The following is an 18,921-nucleotide window of genomic DNA, read 5'->3' on the forward strand; positions in this document are numbered from 1 at the left end:
TGTCTGCTGTGTTTGGAGAGGACAGCTGGCTGGCGTGTGTTGTGGCTTCAGCGTGGTGGTTATTAGTATCGTGCCTGCATGGGATTGCTGTGGCTATTGATGTTGTTGGCTTTATGTTGGATTCATACCGTGATGATCATTTGCATCCGTCTGCATGTACAAAATGAGTGGATCAAGGGTTGATAAAAGAGATGATAGAAATGCTTCACAAGTTAAAGCACAGTTTGATGTTCAGGGGTCCGTTTCAGGAAGGAGGTTTACCAAACTCTGAGTCTGACCCTGATGTCTAGGTAGATTTACCCTCAGATGGAAACTGAGTTTTCGGTTCCAGAACAGCTGATATGAGTTCAATCTACTCAGAGTATGTTCATGTGCGTGCACCACCACAATAAAAAGGCAGCATGAATGGAGCCATGATACTACGATTCACCATGGTAACAACCACAAACAAACTGGTCAGCGGAAATACTCATGTCACAAACAACGAGTTTGAACATGTATTTAGTTAAAAAAGCAAGACAGAGGCTGCTGCTGCAACAGAGAGAGAATTGGTGTGGGAGAAAGTTGCTGCTCGAGTCAATGTGTAAGCATTAACTGTGTATTAATTTCATATTTAATCACAGTTAACTTATAATATTACTGGTGAAAACTGGAATTGTATTACACCTATAATTTCATTTGGGTGCAATCCTGCGGGTGAAAAAGTAAGATACTACTATATCCCATTCTGAGGCTGCAGCACCATGATCATTAACAGAACTATAATTTATAATCATTTATTTCTTTTTAATGGCTCTCACTGGTTTGTGTCCAGGGAACACTACAAAAAACATTTAAAAAAGGTTTCAGAGCGAGTCCCACTTCTCTGACGGCTACGTGGCTTCTTCACTATTACAGTATGATCATCACCAATAAAGATAAATGCTGTTTGTAAAAAACGTAATGCGACACAAAGAATCTGCTGGGATGTTAAAGCATGTCCACGATGGTGGATGTTAGTGATATGAGGACAGATAAAGTATCTACATATCTGATGGACTGTGAACAAATGTAGAAATGAAAATCCATTTAGTCAGGACTCAATATCATCTCCTGACGTAACTCTCTGTGAAGTAAAACAGCTTCTTCATCAACGGATCGTCGACTAAAAGACATGTTGGAGAAAAACACGTTTTATCATCCGTCTAACAATAAGTTTTATTAAGTTTTTATTCATGCAGATAACAAACTGCATTAAAATGCGCCTGATACAGACTGAATGAATGAATGAATGAATGAATGAATGAGGAAATGAGGAAATGAGAGAGAAGAAACCCAGAGTTTCTCTCAGTCTCCTCCCTCTGACACAGTGTCAGAGGGAGGAGGTCAGACTCAGGTTAGGTTCACAGACTCAGTTACCATAGTAACTGACTCTGAGGTGAAGTTCCCTCTCTTTCTGAAAGAGAAAACCCAGAGTTTCCCTCATCTCAGGGTTAACTAACTCAGAGTTTTCACTAAACCTGCTTCCTGAAACGGAGCCCTGCTGCAGCTGTCTGAAGATGCCCCTGCATTGATCACATCTCTACTGCCTTTAATCCCATCTGATGAACAAGAACAACTAAATGGTTCATAAGCAGCACTGACTCCAATCAAGGACTTATTGAGGATGTTAAAGTGGGGTTTCCAGAAAGCAGCAGGCCTCTTTCAAAGCTAACTCATGATGTTGAGAGGCACCAGGAAGCTCTGGCAGTGAAACAAAGTGGGATTCATGAGGATGTGAAGAAGGAACAAGAGCATCCATCTTCTCATCATGATGACCAGGATGACATGTTGTCATGTGACAGTAGATCAAACCTAAGCAGCAAAAAACAAGGTTCAACATCAAACGTGTCCAGCACTTCATCTGCCCGTCTCAGAGCAGAGGCTCAAACAGCTGCTCTGATCGCCGTCACAGTCTGCTGAAAGAAGAGCATGCTCTGGAGGAACAGGAAGAGAAGTCAAGACAACGGAAAGAACTACTTCAGCTTCAAGTCCATATAGCTGCATCAGTGGCAAAAGCAAATGTTTTAAGGAGCTCTGATCTGTGTGTGGAGTGCTGCTTCTCAGCCATCTAATGGCATGGAATCAGACTTAAGACTTAAGCTCTTAACATTGCTGCAGAGACTTTGTTCCACATCAACTTGGAAAAGATTAACAAGGAACTGGAATTGCTGTTTTACACTTTGGAATGCCAAAACAGAAAAGGTCAGACAATACCAGTTATCTCCAGCAGAGGCCCCCAGAGCTGAGGAGACAGAGCCCAGTTCCTCCCAGCGTCCTCTTCTATCTGTGGGATGCTGGGGAGGAAGCAGTAAGAAGAGGGATGCTGGCCGACTGGACGGGCTGTAAGGAGAGCTGGCTCTGAACTGGAGTTCATCACTTCAATATCAGATAAAAGGACCCTGAACAACCTGCTCAACATGTTGGACAATGACTGAATCCACTCCACAGCACTATCCCAACGCTGAAGAGCATGAGGAATAACATTTCTTTTTGCTTTGGTTCCGGTTTCTGACCGACCCTGTCAATTTATGTGCGACCCAAATTTATTTTATGAGCTGGGGGAAGAAATAATACAAATTAACCCTTGTGTTGACTTGGGGTCACATTGACCCGTTTTCAATTTTTGTTTTATATCAGAAAATATGGGACGTAGAAATAAGCGCTGAAAATGTGTAGAAGAAAAAATTAACAATTTCAAACGTTGGAAAAAGCAAAAACAAACTGTGAAAAAAGGCATCGGGAAAAAAAAGTGTTTATTTCAAGGTTGACGGGATCCCAGTGATTAAAAGTTTGAGGAGAACTATAATTAGGTTTTTGTACAGCACTCGTGTTACAGCAGCAGCAGCAGCGTGAGGACGGTGCCTTCAAGCACTCAGGAACTAGATGGTGTGTTTAATGTCGTTCTATAGGATGGCAACGGTGAAGCAAGCAAACACCATCAAATGAAAGGTAAACACCCGTAGCAGTGTTTCTCACACACAGACTAATGCATGGCGCTACACAATCAACACCGGCCGCCACATATCGCATTTCGTTATTACATTTTTTAACACTATTTAAAACATGCAGCATATTCGTTCAGCTGCATTTTCACCACACACACACACACACACACACACACACACACACACACACACACACACACACACACACACACACACACACACACACCTCCGTGCATACAGCGTCTGTAGGCTATCCATGAAAACTAGAGAAGACAGCTGGCAGAATTCACACGTTTACAAAGGTTGGTATCTCGTGAACAACTTTAAACAATCACTCTGAATAACACACTGTCAGTGTGTTAATATTTTAGTCAGTGTGTTAGTCAGTGTGTTAATATTTTAGTCAGTGTGTTAGTCAGTGTGTTAATATTTTAGTCAGTGTGTTAGTCAGTGTGTTAATATTTTAGTCAGTGTGTTAATATTTTAGTCAGTGTGTTAATATTTTAGTCCCGACCTGACTCTCAGCTAACAAGAGACTGCGCCTGCTTTAGAAAGTTAACTAGTCCCAAGTTAGCGGTAAAATGCAGTTGGGTTGTCGAGGTCAAAACACTATATGTAGCAGCTGTGAATCAAATAAACTTATTATAAATAATGTTATGTCATTTTTTACTCTGACACTGAATGTTTGCTGCTTCAATCCAGATGAGTATTGAAAAGTATTTTCGGCGACTGAAAAAGGCCCGTGTTGAGGATGAGGACCAGCCTGAACCGGAGGTATCAGTCTGAAACAGAGCTCAACAGTCCCACCAGTGGAATTACTTATGTTATTAATCTGTTGACAATATTTTCAGACTTCAACCAGTGAAAGACAGGCTCAGGGAGAGAAAGAGATAGATTGTTTAGGTAGCCTGTTAGGCATGATGCTCAACGATTAGGCATTGAAGAAGGAGAGGAGGACAGTAACAACAGGGTGTCCTCCTCACTTTTTGATAACACCCCCACACCCCCGGTCACAAATTGCTCCTGAATCTGTGGGAAACACTGCTTTAGGCCGGTTACACACTGGCTGCGTGGCGCGAGCGTGGCGTTTCTGTTGTGTCTCAGAAGCGTGGCGGCTGCGTGGATTTCTCTGTGTCCTACACACCAGAAGCGTGTCTGACGCGGTGCTGCTCTAGAGCCTGGATCGGGCCAAATTTTTCCGCCCGAACCCGGCCCGAGCCCGTCAGAGCCGTGACCGAACCCGGCCCGAGCCCGTCAGGCATTATGATATTTATGTCCAAGCCTGACACAGCTAAAATCTCGTTGTTTTTTTTTTCTCATACTAATGACACATGTACGTTTGTTTGTGTGAAAGCTTTTATTAAGCAGCTGGAAGACATTCAGAAATGTCAACAGATGAGGTCATCAGATCACACGGGGGAACAAGCTCACGTTAATCAGCTGTTTAATTTAAAATGTTCAACGTGTTAACCTTTCCTGATCGCTTCGATTCCGACCGTGATCAGAAAACCAGGAGAGACTGGTTACCTCCAGGGCCGACGGTATATAACGTCGGGGTTAAAATCCTGTTTCTGGTGAGACGATGAATGAACTTGGCTTTCAGTCTGGAGTTTATCTCAGACACCGCGCACACACACACACACACACACACACACACACACACACACACACAGTGTACAGAACTTAAACTTGTTCCACCAACTCTGCTCGGTCGCATCTACACGTCTGCTTCCTCTTCCTCTATCTCTCTTCTGCCCACTTTACACACACACACACACACACACACACACACACACACTGAGCTCTCTTAAAGGAGCCGCACCATTTTACAACAAATGCATTATCGCGCTGATGTGACCGAGCCCGGCCCGAACCCGACCATCATTTCTAAATATCTGTCCGAACCCGGCCTGGCCCGTCGGGTACCGTCGGGCTCGGGTCGGGTATCCATGCCTTACGCTGCTCCTGCTGCTGCTAGGTACAGGGAAGTGGGCTGTCTGTTTATACCAACTTAGTGTAGCTCTAAAGAGCCTATAGAGCCTCTGATGTTGGACCGTCACTCAGAACACACACTACGTTGTTATTGTAGCCTCTCCTCCCCTTTCTTTCTTTATTTATTTATTTATTTATTTATATATTTATATATATTATATATATATATATATATATATATATATATATATATATATATATATATATATGCTACATACATATGTTGCTATGGAAAATTAAAACGCTATTTGTTCTTTTTCAGTTCAAGTTGTTGACAGAAGGGGAGAAGGGAGAGAGTTGTTAAACATTAATATATAGCTACTGATCTGATTAAAGCAAGACAACGTCGGCAGTATTGACTGTAAAATATGTTACAGAATATTTTGTTCTGTATGACAGGTGAAATATTTGAAAATCTTTTCTCTGAAATGTTTTATTACATTTATATCTACATTGATGTCAAAACCTCGAGACTTTCAAACATCAAGATGTCATTTATTAATATGCATTCGTGTCTAAATGACATATAAACATCTTTTCCTATTCTATTTTGTCTGGAAACGTTTCCAACACACTCGCGTCTCGCGTGAAAAATAGGCGTCGGTTCTATTTCTAGCAGGCACGCGTCTCAGGCAGGCAGTGTGTAAGCTCTTACCTGTTAACATGGGAGCCGAAATATAAACGGACACGCCACGCGGCTGACACGCCACGCGGCTGACACGCTCACACCACGCCTCCAGAGTGTAACTGGCCTTAGAGTGCTCTATGTTCCAGCAAGTCCCTGTGGCTCCATGGAGGTGGCTAACAGCAGTGAAGCTAATGACAACTTCACAACTCTATTCATTTGGATACGAGCGTTGCATTTTGGAAGATAGACGGGATTCTGAAGGGTGATGCCCACTGCACTGACGCAGAACGGAAGAAGTGGTCAACACCGCTCAGAGGATCATCAGCTGCCCCCCCCCTCCCTGAAGGATATCCATTCATCCCGCCAGGGGCAGATCTACTGGGGTGGCATAGGGTGGCAAATGCCACCCTAAAAGAAAGCCTTGCCACCCCAGTTGGCAGCAACGAATTAAAAGTTACAGACAATTTGACAATTTATGAGCGCAAATCTCCAATGTCCAACTGCAGTCAAAAACTGTTTGCTTCCCCTCTCACCCATCTGCCACTCATCACCTGTGTCTTACCTTAATGCCTTTCCTGTGATAATACTTCTATCATACTTCTATCTCCTATTAAGTGAGATCACATTGTATGGTCACTTATTCCTAATATGAACTGTTTCACATCAAACCTTAAATGCAGGACATTGATTGCATGAGATGAAGTTTGTCTGAGTGTGTAAATGGCAGCCTGTTCCCTTTTGTAGTGTGTACAGACTATTTCTCATCAAACGGTGATAACTGATTTAATTCAGTCTGCCATATGTTGCCACCCCTCAAAAATTCTTGCCCCTCTCTCGCCACCCCATAAATATTTTTCTAGATCCGCCCCTGCATCCCGCTGCCTCAGCAGAGCTAAGGCCATCACAGACTGCTCCCATCCTGCCCCCCCCCCCATTTGACCTGGCGCTACAGGACAATCAAGACCAGGACAAACAGACTCAGGAACAGCTTCTTTCCACAAGCCATCACCACACTACACACACACACACACACACACACACACACACACACCATGTGCAATAACCAGTACTTTTAGTGTGTATATTTCTTTCTATTTTTGTGTATATATTTATTCAAGTTCAGTGTGTGTATATACATTTTGTATATTTGTTTCTAAATTTGTTATACAATTTATTTCTTGTCTTTTAGATTTATAAAACTGCTGCTAAAAATGTCCTTGTTCATTTTGCACAATGACAATAAATCTTCTGATTGATTCTGATTCACAAAGTAGTAAAACGGTTTAACTTCCTATATATTCTTCACAATAAAAGCCCCCGGTTACTTTGTTACATACATGCTTTTATTTTGTAGAGGAACATAAGGAAATGTTGCTCTTCATCAGCAGTAACTTAACAAGACTCCTATAAACGGAGCCGAAATGTAAACCAGAGCAGATATCAACTAGAAACTAAACTAAGCCCAGAGATTGAGTTAGAAGCTCCAAACGGACTGAGAGCTGAACACACCGAGACTTTTAAAAACCTCTTTTTACGCCTATGGCCCCTTTTCACACAGAGAGAAGCATGTGTGCTAATGCACACAGAGCCCCATGTTGTTTCCATGAGAGTCGGCCATCTTGTGTCTTCAGTGTGCTTGTTGTGTCCTAACACTGACCTGAACACCGCTGCTATCAGAGGCCGAGCCTGCTGCTGCTCTTCTGGGGACCTTGTTGCTCCGCTGCTCCGGCTTCTGCTGCTCCTCCTCCATTCCGCTCTGGTTCTGGTCCTGGTCCTGGTCTCTGAAATCCAGCAGCTCTCCACTGGGACTGCTCACTCACTCCGGGTTCGGGACACTACAAATCTCGCGGAGCCTTCGTGTTCTCGCGATATCGGAGTAGCCCGCCTCCTAATGCATGTGTGTCTATGGAGGCAGGAGGTTTATCCAATATTAAAATCATCATTTCTCACTCAATATTGAACCTATTTTGAAGCGGTTTTCTTCGTTACAAACACCAGACATGTATTTATGATACAGGATACTTGGTTACATTTAAACTGCAGGTCTCCAAACCAAAATACCTTATCTTGTGTAGATGGTAATGTAAACCACCCCAAACTGGCTGGTTGTGTTTAAAGTTTTAAGCAGGGATGATATGATTATGTGATCAATATTTGTCATCATAATAGGACATTTTGTACATTCATCCAAGCTAATTAGAACTGAAGCTAAAATATTCCTTCAGATATAATACATGAGTAAAAAACACAAAGTATGAGTTTTCTATTTTCACTTATTAATCAGACACAAATAGCTGAGGTTATGCCACTTTATTTTAATCGAGTCATTTTAATTCTCAACACTTTTCAGCAGTGGCAAACACTTTGCGGTAATGCCCACTAGGTGGCGTTCTTTCCTTAGCCTGTTACAGAGGGAGAAACGGCCAACATTAGCTCTGAAAGAAAAAGGAAATAACATCCAAGATCAAGATTAACGTTATTGTCCCACATCGTGGGAAATTTGTCTTGGGCACTCAACCCATGCTGCAGCCATAGTAAAAACAAATAGACACAGACAGCATGTACAGACAACAATCCTGTACAATACCATACCACAGAGCGTACTATGGTCCTGATGGTGTATAAACACCCAACATGGTCTCATGCAATACACTGGTTAAACATTACTCAAAATAAATAAATTAAAAAAGAGAGATCACAAATACAACAATTACATATCTCCATCGTCATGCAGGCCTGTTCTGCCTTTTACTTGCGGCTATTTAGGAGCTTAATAGAGACTGGGATAAATGAGTTTTTGAAACGGTTAGGTCTGCAGCGAGGAACTCTAGCCCTCCTACCGGATGGCAGCAGATCATGTTCTGCGTGCAGAACGTGAGACGTGTCGCCAACTATTCTATTTGCTTGTCTCAAAGAAGCCTGTTCATAAATCCTCTGCGTGGATAAGAGCTCTTTAACACCAGTGATCTTCCATGCAGTGTGAATCAATCCTAACCGTTTAGTTTTCGACTGCACGGGGAGGTTGCCAAACCAAGCTGTGATACCGTACCTGACCGGGCTCTCCAGGACTGCCTGATGAAATATCAACATCATTTTTTCATCTACGCCATGAATTCGGAAACAATGTAAGAAATGCAACCGTTGCTGCAGTTGCATTTCTTACGTCCTGAAAAGTGATTGATTTTTCTTTCTTTTGATGGTGGTGTCTGAAAACTTGTATCTGTTGACGTAGACATAGCTGTACTGTGGGACTGTGTGGTGGACTGTGAGAGACAGCGCAGTGTGACGGAGGAGCGGTGTGTTTCCACTCTGCTAGCCGTAGCAGGAGAGAGCGTGGTGGACAGCGGGCTGGACTCTGAACTTCAGGCCTGAGTTTGGATTTCCATTTCTACTATCTCACCAGTAAGGTCTTTCCCTCCTGTGGATTTGGAGGATCGTGTCGGAGACAGTTTTCTTTTAGACTGAGCTCAAACAGGTACTTGGTTAACTAAATTAAAGAGACTATTGCTGCAGCAAAACTTAAAAATGTGGTTTCTGGCCAGAACATATTTTGTTGATGAATGTATTTTGGGGTAGGGAATGGGAGTGTAATATATGTTGTTGGACATTTTCAATAATACTATTTTCTCAAGAAGAGTTACTGTGTGTTTGTGTTTTCATTCTCTGTGTGAAGTCAATAATCATCTACAGCCAAAGACAAATTAGTATTAAGTGTCAGTGCATTTGATATCTATCTTATCTTTATCCCTGGAACCAGGACATTACTAAAAGTATTGGAGTAGTGATCCCAGACCTTGAGGTGTTTTTGCAGGTAAATGTTGGAGGTTAATTAGAACCTGGTTACAGTAACAGTACGCAGCTTTAAGCCTTAACATCATTTAAACAGATGGGTTATATAAAAAGTAATCCCCAGTACAGTTGTCATAACATACCATAAGATAAAATAGACTTTATTAATCCCAAACTGCGGAAATCCCTGTGTTACAGCAGCTCAGAAGAATCTGAATTTACACACAAAGAAAATTAACACAAATACACATTAAGTAGACATAGGAGAAAAAATATACATAAAGTATAAGAAATAGAAAAAAATAGAATTTTTTATAATAATAATAATAGTAATAAAATAAACATATCTACACAATAACCACCCTTATATAAACAGACAGTATTTAAACACAGATATACAGATGAATAGATATGACATATTGCACAGTTGAAGGTAACAGAGAGTAATAAATAAATAAATATTCATAGTGCAGAATATTGTCCAGTGATGCTCATGTTGCAGAACCAGCTAGCAGTGCTACATTATGATGATGTATTGAAGAGTCTGACTGCTGCTGGAATGAAGGAGCTGTGGTAGCACTGAGGGTGAAGGAGCTGCTCAGGGAACTCATGAATGGTGACATTACATATAGAGACCCAAACTGTTGTGGTACCAGGCTGTAAACTGTTGATTTGTGCTGTGAAGTTTGGATGTTATAACATGGGGGTGTACGGGGATTGACTGGCCTCAAGTGGCCACTCGAGGAACTGTTGACGTGGTGTGGATGAGCTGGAGCTTACCTCTCGCTCTCTTCCTTGAAGAAAACTCTGGGCCCTGTCTAATTTATGGTCCCACTCAGAAAAATAACTAAGGGCAGGGCTGGATTAACAATTCCATGTGACCACGGAGCTGCTGCAGCGCGGCTTCCCTGGTCTGTGCAGCTTCAGGTTATAAAGGACGAGCTCTGCTGTGGACATGCTGCAGCAGATGTGTCCCGTTTGTGCTCCGTGTATTTCTGCCGTATAGTTTCGGGTTTCCACCTCCGATGTAGAGCAGCGTACAGCTACTTCTCTAAACGTTGTCTCATTCAGAGACCAGAGACCCAGACGGGGCTCTGAGTCTGTCAGACGGTCTGAGATCTACCGTCTCAGCAGAGATATCACGTAATGCACAGCAGGCTATGGTGCAGGTGGATTATTTTCTGAAATATAGTGACTTTATTCTTGTAATAGCCTATTATAACTTTATTTTTCTCAAATATTACAGTCAAAGTCAAAGTCTCTTTATTAGTCTCCCTAAGGAGAAATTCGTTTTGGACAGAGAGAAATTGCTGCAAGAGTAACAACAGAGACACACATCAAACACAGGGTTAAAAAAGTTAGAAAAGTCCAGGGGTTTATTAATAAATAAATTAAAATGAATAATGTATCATTGAGGTGAATAATTGTCATGTGCACATTTAAGGAGGTTACTTCCTCAACAAAAGACGTAAAAGAGAAAGGAGGAGTTAATGATGCTAGGCTACATGTGTGCTGACTCAGATAGAATTAGAAAAGTTGATCCAAAGGAGAATAAATAGCAATACAGAATGTCTGAGAGCCTTACTGTAATATATTCCATTATGTTTTTATATTTGGATTGTATTATGTTTCCCTTTACATAAAGATATTTTCAGCATACATTGATTCAGAAAAAGGTAGAAATAGGGGCATAAAAATTCACCAGAATGAGGTGTTAAATGCTCAAATCTTTCAGGGGGAGGACCCCCAGACCCCCCCATCATAAGTTACCATGCACACAAATCTGGAAGCAAAACCCTGACCTTTGGGTTGCCAGGCCAGTTATGATTAGACCAAATGTTGGTGCCATCTAACTTACATGCAAGCTAGAAACTAAAATGGACATACACTGGTACTCTATCGCTGACACAGCGCTGTGGAGATCTGGCCAATCACTTATCTTTGGACTGCAACAGTGAAAGAAAGCAGACAGCTAGGGAAGCCTTAACTTAGAACCAGAGATTATTTCTAATATGCTAAAATGTGAAATTATCACCAGCCATGAAGCAGACAATTAGTGTGTATGGAGTAAAAGTAAACCATTGGCTACACTGCTGCATGTTTATTGTGTCACAACAGGGACGGACTGGGGCTTAATAACAGCCCTGGACTTTCTCCCAAATTGGCCCATCATCCGGCCATCTGCCCCTAGCCGTGCGCGACAGACACCAGCCAGGAAGTCCTGATACTATGTCACAATACTCTAGCCTATCAGACAAGGTATTCACAGCAAGTAACATCTCACAATCAATGATGATAACTGGGGTTGTGTTTATTAATGAAGCCTCAGCCTTCAAATAAAAACAAAAAATGTACCAATGCCATTACATCTGCATTGAAAATAAAATGCAAATAATGAGATGTCACTGGCTACAGAAACCCCAAATTACACAAACTTGTAATTATAAAACCGTACAGAGTATTACTGACAACCCTTTCAGAGATAAAGTAGGCTACTTACTGTACCTGCACATGGGGGATATATATACCTAACTATCTTCAAATTCAAATTATTTTAAAGATAGGTCATTAGCTATTATTGATAACAAAATATGTGTTGCTTTGTGTTAAAGAATTAGCATTGAATAACCTATTTAATATTTTGTCAATGTCATATTACACTTTTGAGTCATATTAAGGCTGTGAAATGATGAAAATGACTAGGCCCTATCAATTTTATCTGTGAAGCTGTCACCAACAACCAGCAGGTCTTCAGTTCCACAACAGTAAACACAAATATGAAAGACGAGGAGAAACTGCACTCTGATGGAGGACAGACAGAAAGTGCAAGCTAGGATTTTTTGGTTAAACTTTTGGTTACATTTGGTGAATTATTTAGCCCCCTTCCCTGTTTGTTAGCACGTTTAGAGTGTACCAATGCATGCCTGATGATCCCGTTTAATTCAGTACCATAGTCTTCATCGTAGCAGCAGAAGTGAGCTCACTACAACCTCTCACATACAGCGGAGTGAAATCACGGTCAACCCGCGATTCATTTCTAACGTGTTTAATCGTTCAAATTAACCTAACAGAAGTCATACAACACGTTAAGTTTGACAGCACTAAATGGGAGGAGCATCTTGCTGCAGCCTGCGGGAAGGCCCACGTCCAAGTCAGCCATTTTATTTTGTTCACGTCACGCAGCTTTATCTCCGGGCACTTGGCGAGGGAAAGTTTCTGGACTTCGTTAGGATTACGCCGCAGAAGAGAAGAGAAGGACAGTAGAAGAGGCAATTATGTCGGCAAGTAAAAAAAAATAAAAATAAAAAATTAAGCTTTTAACACAGAATATAAAAGCTTAATTTTAATTGCAAAAAAAATGTGTTTGTGAAATGTGTTTTTGATAGATCTAACTACTTATACTGAGGCACGTGTTATACAATTAGCTTAGCACTACACTGTAATGTAAGAAAGCATTCCTCTGAAAGCCTTCTTGATTTAAGTTGTCAAGTAGATGTTAAGTTAATGCACATCACGACATCCTTTGTGACACCAGCTTCATAGCTAGGACATAGTTTAGCTTCAGGGACATGTTGGCTGCTAGCTAGGTGCACAGCACATGACGTGATAACGTGTATACAGCGTGAAGGGAACAGCAGGAGTAGACAGCAAAATAATTACATCATAAAATAGTCTGATTATACAGACTTTGTGGTGGATGTCATGTATCCAGAGGTAAGATGGTCACCTTTTCTAGGTAATCTGATGGTCCACAAGATCCTCACGCTGCCTCCACTGTGCTTGACAGGTGGCATTAAGCATCAGTGTAGCATCTTAGGTGGTCAAATGGGAGATTTGTATAGAGTGAAAAGGGGTCTTGAAGAAGGAAGGCTCACATACCCCAACTATACAATACCCAGTGGACAGCACTTGATTGGGGGATGGGAAATGGAGGAAACTTGATATACGAACCCTGCACTCATCACATGATATGATTGTTTGACTGTTTTCCAGATAGTCAACATCCTGGAGAGCAAAGGTGTGTCTAGACTACAATCTGAAGTCCTGATGACCAGAGGCGGCATCGCATTTTACATATCACTGACCTCACGTGCTCTGGTTGGTCAGCGTTTCCAGATCTTCTGCATCTGCATTCTCTGTCTCTGAATAAGGGTTGTGTGTATTTCTCTGTAGATTGAGCATTTTGATACTTTCATAGTATTTATAAAGCACCTCAACCTGCTTTATAATAAAATGTTTACTGTTGCTTTGTACTCATGTATCCACCCAGCATAGTATGAAAGTAAACTAAAAAGTAACTAGATGAATAAATGAGGAGGTGTACCAATATTTAATTTCTGGGCCAATAAGCACAACAGACCATAATTATCTGTTTGTTGTAGCTCATACTGATGATAATCGATAACAGATATTCTGCAATTGCCAACATTTAAAATGACAATAATATATAGAAAAGCATATGTGAATAGGTTAGCATACCTGAAAACTGTTTGCCAGTTATCTGTCGTGTGTTGAAGTGAAACGGCACAACTCACACTGTAAACAAGGTGTTATGAAAGTTGTTCCAGTGTGTAACTTTTCCTTCAAATGTTTGACTCAACAGTGTTATAAATGTTTCAATATAACCATGGGAGGGTGCACAGCGCTGTCTAGTGGGCATTTTAAATCATTACACCTGGTGTTAAATAAACTATGTGTGTGCTTTTCCTCTGCTCTCTTGTGTCCTGACCCAGGTACCGCCCTCTCCATCTGATTGGTCAGGCACACCTGCAGCACCTCAGCGATCAGGTGGATTGATATAAGGCCGGTTACACACTGGATGCGTGGCGTGAGCGTGGCGTTTCTGTTGCGTCTCAGCTAGGTACAGGGAGGGCTGATCTCAGGACGTAGCGCCGACACATTCAAACTCTGAGAAATGGTGGTCTGTCTGTTTATAACAACTTAGTGTAGCTGTAAAGAGCCTATAGAGCCTCTCTGATGTTGGACCGTCACTCAGAACACACACTACGTTGTTATTGTAGCCTCTCCTCCCCTTTATATATCGGCTACATACATATGTTACTATGGAAAATCAAAACGCTATTTGTTCTTTTTCAGTTGGAGTTGTTGACAGAAGAAAAGCCATTGCAGCCCTTCTTCTGTTAAGAATTCACCAGAGGGGAGAGAGTTGTTAAACATTAATATATAGCTACTGATCTGATTAAAGCAAGACAACGTCGGCAGTATTGACTGTAAAATATGTTACAGAATATTTCGTTCTGTATGACTATACTATACTACTATATTTGAAAATCTTTTCTCTGACATTTTTTTTTACATTTATATCTAGCCTACATTGATGTCAAAACCTCGAGACTTTCAAACATCAAGATGTCATTTATATATATGCATCTGTGTCTAAATGACATATAAACATATTTTCATATTCTATTTTGCCTGGAAACGCTTCCAACACGCTGGCGTCTCTCGTGAAAAATAGGCGTCGGTTCTATTTCTAGCAGGCACGACGCGCGTATCACACAGGCAGTGTGTAAGCTCCAGTCTTTGCCAGGATGCAGGGCTGCTACACCGGCAGACTTGCTGTGACAGACCGTGGTAAAGTTGGTTTTATAGTGAACGTTGGATATTCGACACATTCAAAAAATCTATTATGCAGCTTGACCTCCCAATATAAAACCAACTTTACCATGGTCTGTGACAGCCACTGTTTTTTTACAATCATGACATACATGACTTAACCTCTGCTTTCTCATCTTACACATCACACTCCTCTGTTATTGTTATGGGGGCAGCTGTTCTCTCCCGTCCTGTGTGTGTCTCTCCCCTCTTCCCTGTTGTGTCTGTTTGTGTGTTGTTGCTGGCGCGGCCTGAAAGTAAGTCAAGGGGCGTGGCCGGCCGATCTACCGACCTGCACAACTGCTGGTTATTCCGCCAATCTCAACCTGCTCAGCTGATGTTGATCCCACTAACTACTGCTGCAGTATATAGACCCGGACAGAGCTCATCTTCGGCGCCAGATCGTTGCACCTACCAATGTGGTAACTTGGATCCCAGAGAAAACCTTACCAATCCTAGTTCTGTCTTGTTCTCGTTTTCCTTGTGCTGTGTTTAACTTCCTGCCTCTTTGTTCAGACCTACGCCTCAGACCTGCTGCCGTTGCCTGCTGTTCCGCCAGCTCTACCCCACTCAGACCTCACAACCTCCCTGCTCGGATCCATTAGGAGGAGAGTTTGGACGCTCCACTGTCTGCCCGATTCAGCCGCTGTCCTGTCGAAGTCCTCCAGCTCAGCTCTAGTTGTCCTTGGCTGCTGTAAGTACCAGACGTTCATTAAAACGTTTATAATTGTTCCACTGTGTCTGCGTGTGATTCTCTGTGTTTTGGGTCAGAGCCTCGGCCGTAACAGTTAGATTAGTTAGTTAGATTAACTCACTAACATTGTTATGGTGTGGTGGCCATTTCAGTAGATTTACTCACTAACGTTGTGGAAACACAATAAGCATGGAAACTAAATGCACACCTCATGCATTACTGCATTACTTCAAATACTAAGTTCCTCCTCTAGTAAACTAGTATTCACATGAAATAAAACAATAAAACTTTGAGACCATTCAACAAAGCACACTGGGTAATAAGGAATTCAACATCAATTTGCATACAGGACCAACAGATCCACTGATGACGCCATCTCCGTAGCACTGCACACAGCCATCACACACCTGGAAACCCCCAACAGCTATGTTAGGATGCTATTTATTGACTACAGCTCTTCATTCAACTCCATCAACCCGGACAAATTGATTAACAAACTACAAACACTGGGTCTGGGAGACCTTCTCTGCCAGTGGATCAAAGACTTCCTCACCAATAGACCCCAGCGTGTCAGGATCAGCCATCACACCTCCTCTAGCATTATCCTTAACACCGGCGTCCCCCAGGGCTGTGTCCTCAGTCCTACTCACTCTTCACCCACGACTGCACCTCCTCCCACAACTCCAACACCCTCATCAAATTTGCTGATGACACAACCATAGTGGGACTCATATCAGACAACAATGAAACAGTCTACAGGAAAGAGGTCCAGACCCTGTCAGCTTGGTGCACGGACAACGACCTCAACATCAACACCAAGAAGACAAAAGAAATAATAATTGACTACAGAAGGAACAAAATAAACCACAACGGACTGTGTATCAACGGGAAGGAGGTGGAGAGGGTGGCAAGCTTCACGTTCCTCCATATCATTAAAAAAGCCCAGCAGAAGATGTTCTTCCTGAGGACCCTGAAGCGCAATGGGCTCCCTCAGGAACTCCTGACCCGTTTTTATCGCTGCACCCTGACATACTGCTGCACCGTGTGGCGCTCCAGCTACACAGCAGCAGAAAGAAAGGACCTGCTGCGGGTTGTTAAGACGGCTGAGAGAATAATTGCCACCCCCCTACCAAACCTGAGTGAACTATACTCAAGCCGTCTTCTCACACGGGCCACAAACATCAGGTAGGACACCTCACACCCCGGACACTCCCTGTTCACCCCCCTCCCCTCAGGCAGACTGAGAACCCCCAGCACACGCACAGACAGACTCCGGAACAGCTTCTTCCCCAGAGCTGTGAACATATTATAGAAATCATACACACATACAAACATAAACAAAATACATAAATAAAAATACACACATCTCTTACCCCCCTCCTACCCCCTCAGTGCAATCGGACTCTGTGCAATAACTGCTGTGTTCACTGTTTTTAGCTGTTTTTATCTATTTATTGAGAATGTTGTGTTTAATGTTATCTTTATTTTTTTACTCTATGCTGCTATTTGGAGAGGATTGCTCCAACAGAATTTCGTTGCATCGCATACAATGACAATAAAGATCTATCTACATGAACTGGTTGCTATGGACTGGTCACTAGGCTTCCTCAGTCATTGTATATTTTAGCATATACTGTAGATAAAGCTGCCAAAGCTGAACATTATCCAAAACTCCATTTCTCAGACGAGCGTCAATTTGGGAGCTTGCATGCTACCACTCCTTCCTTCTCAAATGCCTTGAAAAGGCTGTCGTTTGCAAAATTTCAAATCACTGGGACCGAAAGGATATTTGAAGAGTACGTATTGGCGCCAGAAATCACATTTGCTCTAAAATCGTTGCTAGTGCCCTCTAGAGGACCCTCAGTCTCTCCACTCGAAAGCCACAGCAGCTGGCCTTTATTTTACAATGCAAGAAAGAAGGAAATGAAGGATAAATGTGGTGAGCAGAAGGGTAGGTGCCTGAAGTGTGAAGAATGTGAGGATTATGACCTGCCAGCACAGGACAATGCCTGCAGCTACTGTGGATGCACACCAGTCCACCACCTGCAGGTCCCAATTCAATTCAATTCAATTCAATTCAATTTTATTTATAGTATCAAATCATAACAAGAGTTATCTCGAGACACTTTACAGACAGAGTAGGTCTAGACCACACTCTATAAAGCCCCAACAATTCCAATAGTTCCCCCAAGAGCAAGCATTAGCAGTGGCTATTGCGACAGTGGCGAGGAAAAACTCCCTTTTAGGAAGAAACCTCGGCAGACCCAGACTCTTGGTGGGCGGTGTCTGACGGTTGGGGTTATGACGGTACAGGATGTAGCGTGGCACAGCAGAGCATGGGTGGACGCGGTGGACGCAGCAGGACGTAGTCGGGCATTGCAGGGAATCGCAGAGCGTAGCAGGGTGTAGCAGGTCCATAGCCACAGCTGCACCCAAGACCCAGGTCTTGGTGTCGCCCTAATCCGAGGCGATGTTCTGGGTGAAGAAGAAACATAAGGACTCTGGGGAGTAAACTCCCCAGAGCTAGGTGAGTAACAAGCACTTCTGAGACATGATGTGCATAAAAGGAAACAAAAGAAAAGAGCGTGTCATAAGAAGGAACTTCCTCGGCAGTCTAGAATTATAACAGCATAACTAGGAGAGGCACTATATTATTGATTATACGATAGGTAAATCTGATGACTGTAAAGAGAAGCAGAGAAAAGCAGGGGTGCTGTGTCTGCAGCTATATACCCTGCCCCGCCGGTCTAGGCGTTCACTGCAACTCATCACTCCCTAACTATAAGCTTTATCAAAGAGGAGAGTTTTCAGTTTAGTCTTAAATGTAGCGACGGTGTCTGCCCCCCGAACCCAGATTGGGAGATGGTTCCACAGGAGAGGAGCCTGATAGCTGAAGGCTCTGCCTCCCATTCTACTTTTAGAGACTCTAGGAACCACAAGTAACTCTGCATTCTGGGAGCGTAGTGCTCTAGTGGGACAATAAGGTACTAAGAGGTCCTCAAGATATGAAGGAGCTTGACCATTTAGAGCTTTATAGGTCAGAAGAAGGATTTTAAATTCAATCCTGGATTTTACAGGAAGCCAATGGAGAGAAGCTAATACAGGAGAAATATGATCTCTTTTCTTAGTTCTTGTCAGAACACGTGCTGCAGCATTCTGGATCAGCTGGAGAGTCCTAACGGACTTATTTGAGCATCCTGATAATAAGGAATTACAGTAGTCCAGCCTGGAAGTAA

At 42.5% G+C, this 18,921-nt stretch overlaps 2 protein-coding genes across 4 annotated transcripts in view; one reads left to right on the forward strand and one right to left on the reverse strand.

Annotated features, from left to right (window-relative positions):
• The window catches only part of LOC118492938 (zinc finger protein 239-like), a 34,591-nt gene extending 27,155 nt beyond the window's left edge, over positions 1 to 7,436 (reverse strand). For all 3 annotated transcript variants that reach the window (XM_036006609.1, XM_036006614.1, XM_036006615.1), the window contains exon 1: positions 7,244 to 7,436. In XM_036006609.1, the coding sequence (XP_035862502.1) occupies positions 7,244 to 7,336 (93 nt within the window). In that variant the 5' untranslated portion in view covers positions 7,337 to 7,436. The remainder of the gene's footprint in view (positions 1 to 7,243) is intronic.
• Positions 1 to 18,921, forward strand: part of nfkb1 (nuclear factor of kappa light polypeptide gene enhancer in B-cells 1) — a 1,201,612-nt gene that overhangs the window by 329,301 nt on the left and 853,390 nt on the right. The gene's annotated exons all lie outside the window — the stretch shown is intronic.

Source organism: Sander lucioperca, chromosome 1, assembly GCF_008315115.2.
Source record: "Sander lucioperca isolate FBNREF2018 chromosome 1, SLUC_FBN_1.2, whole genome shotgun sequence".
Lineage (NCBI taxonomy): Eukaryota > Metazoa > Chordata > Actinopteri > Perciformes > Percidae > Sander > Sander lucioperca.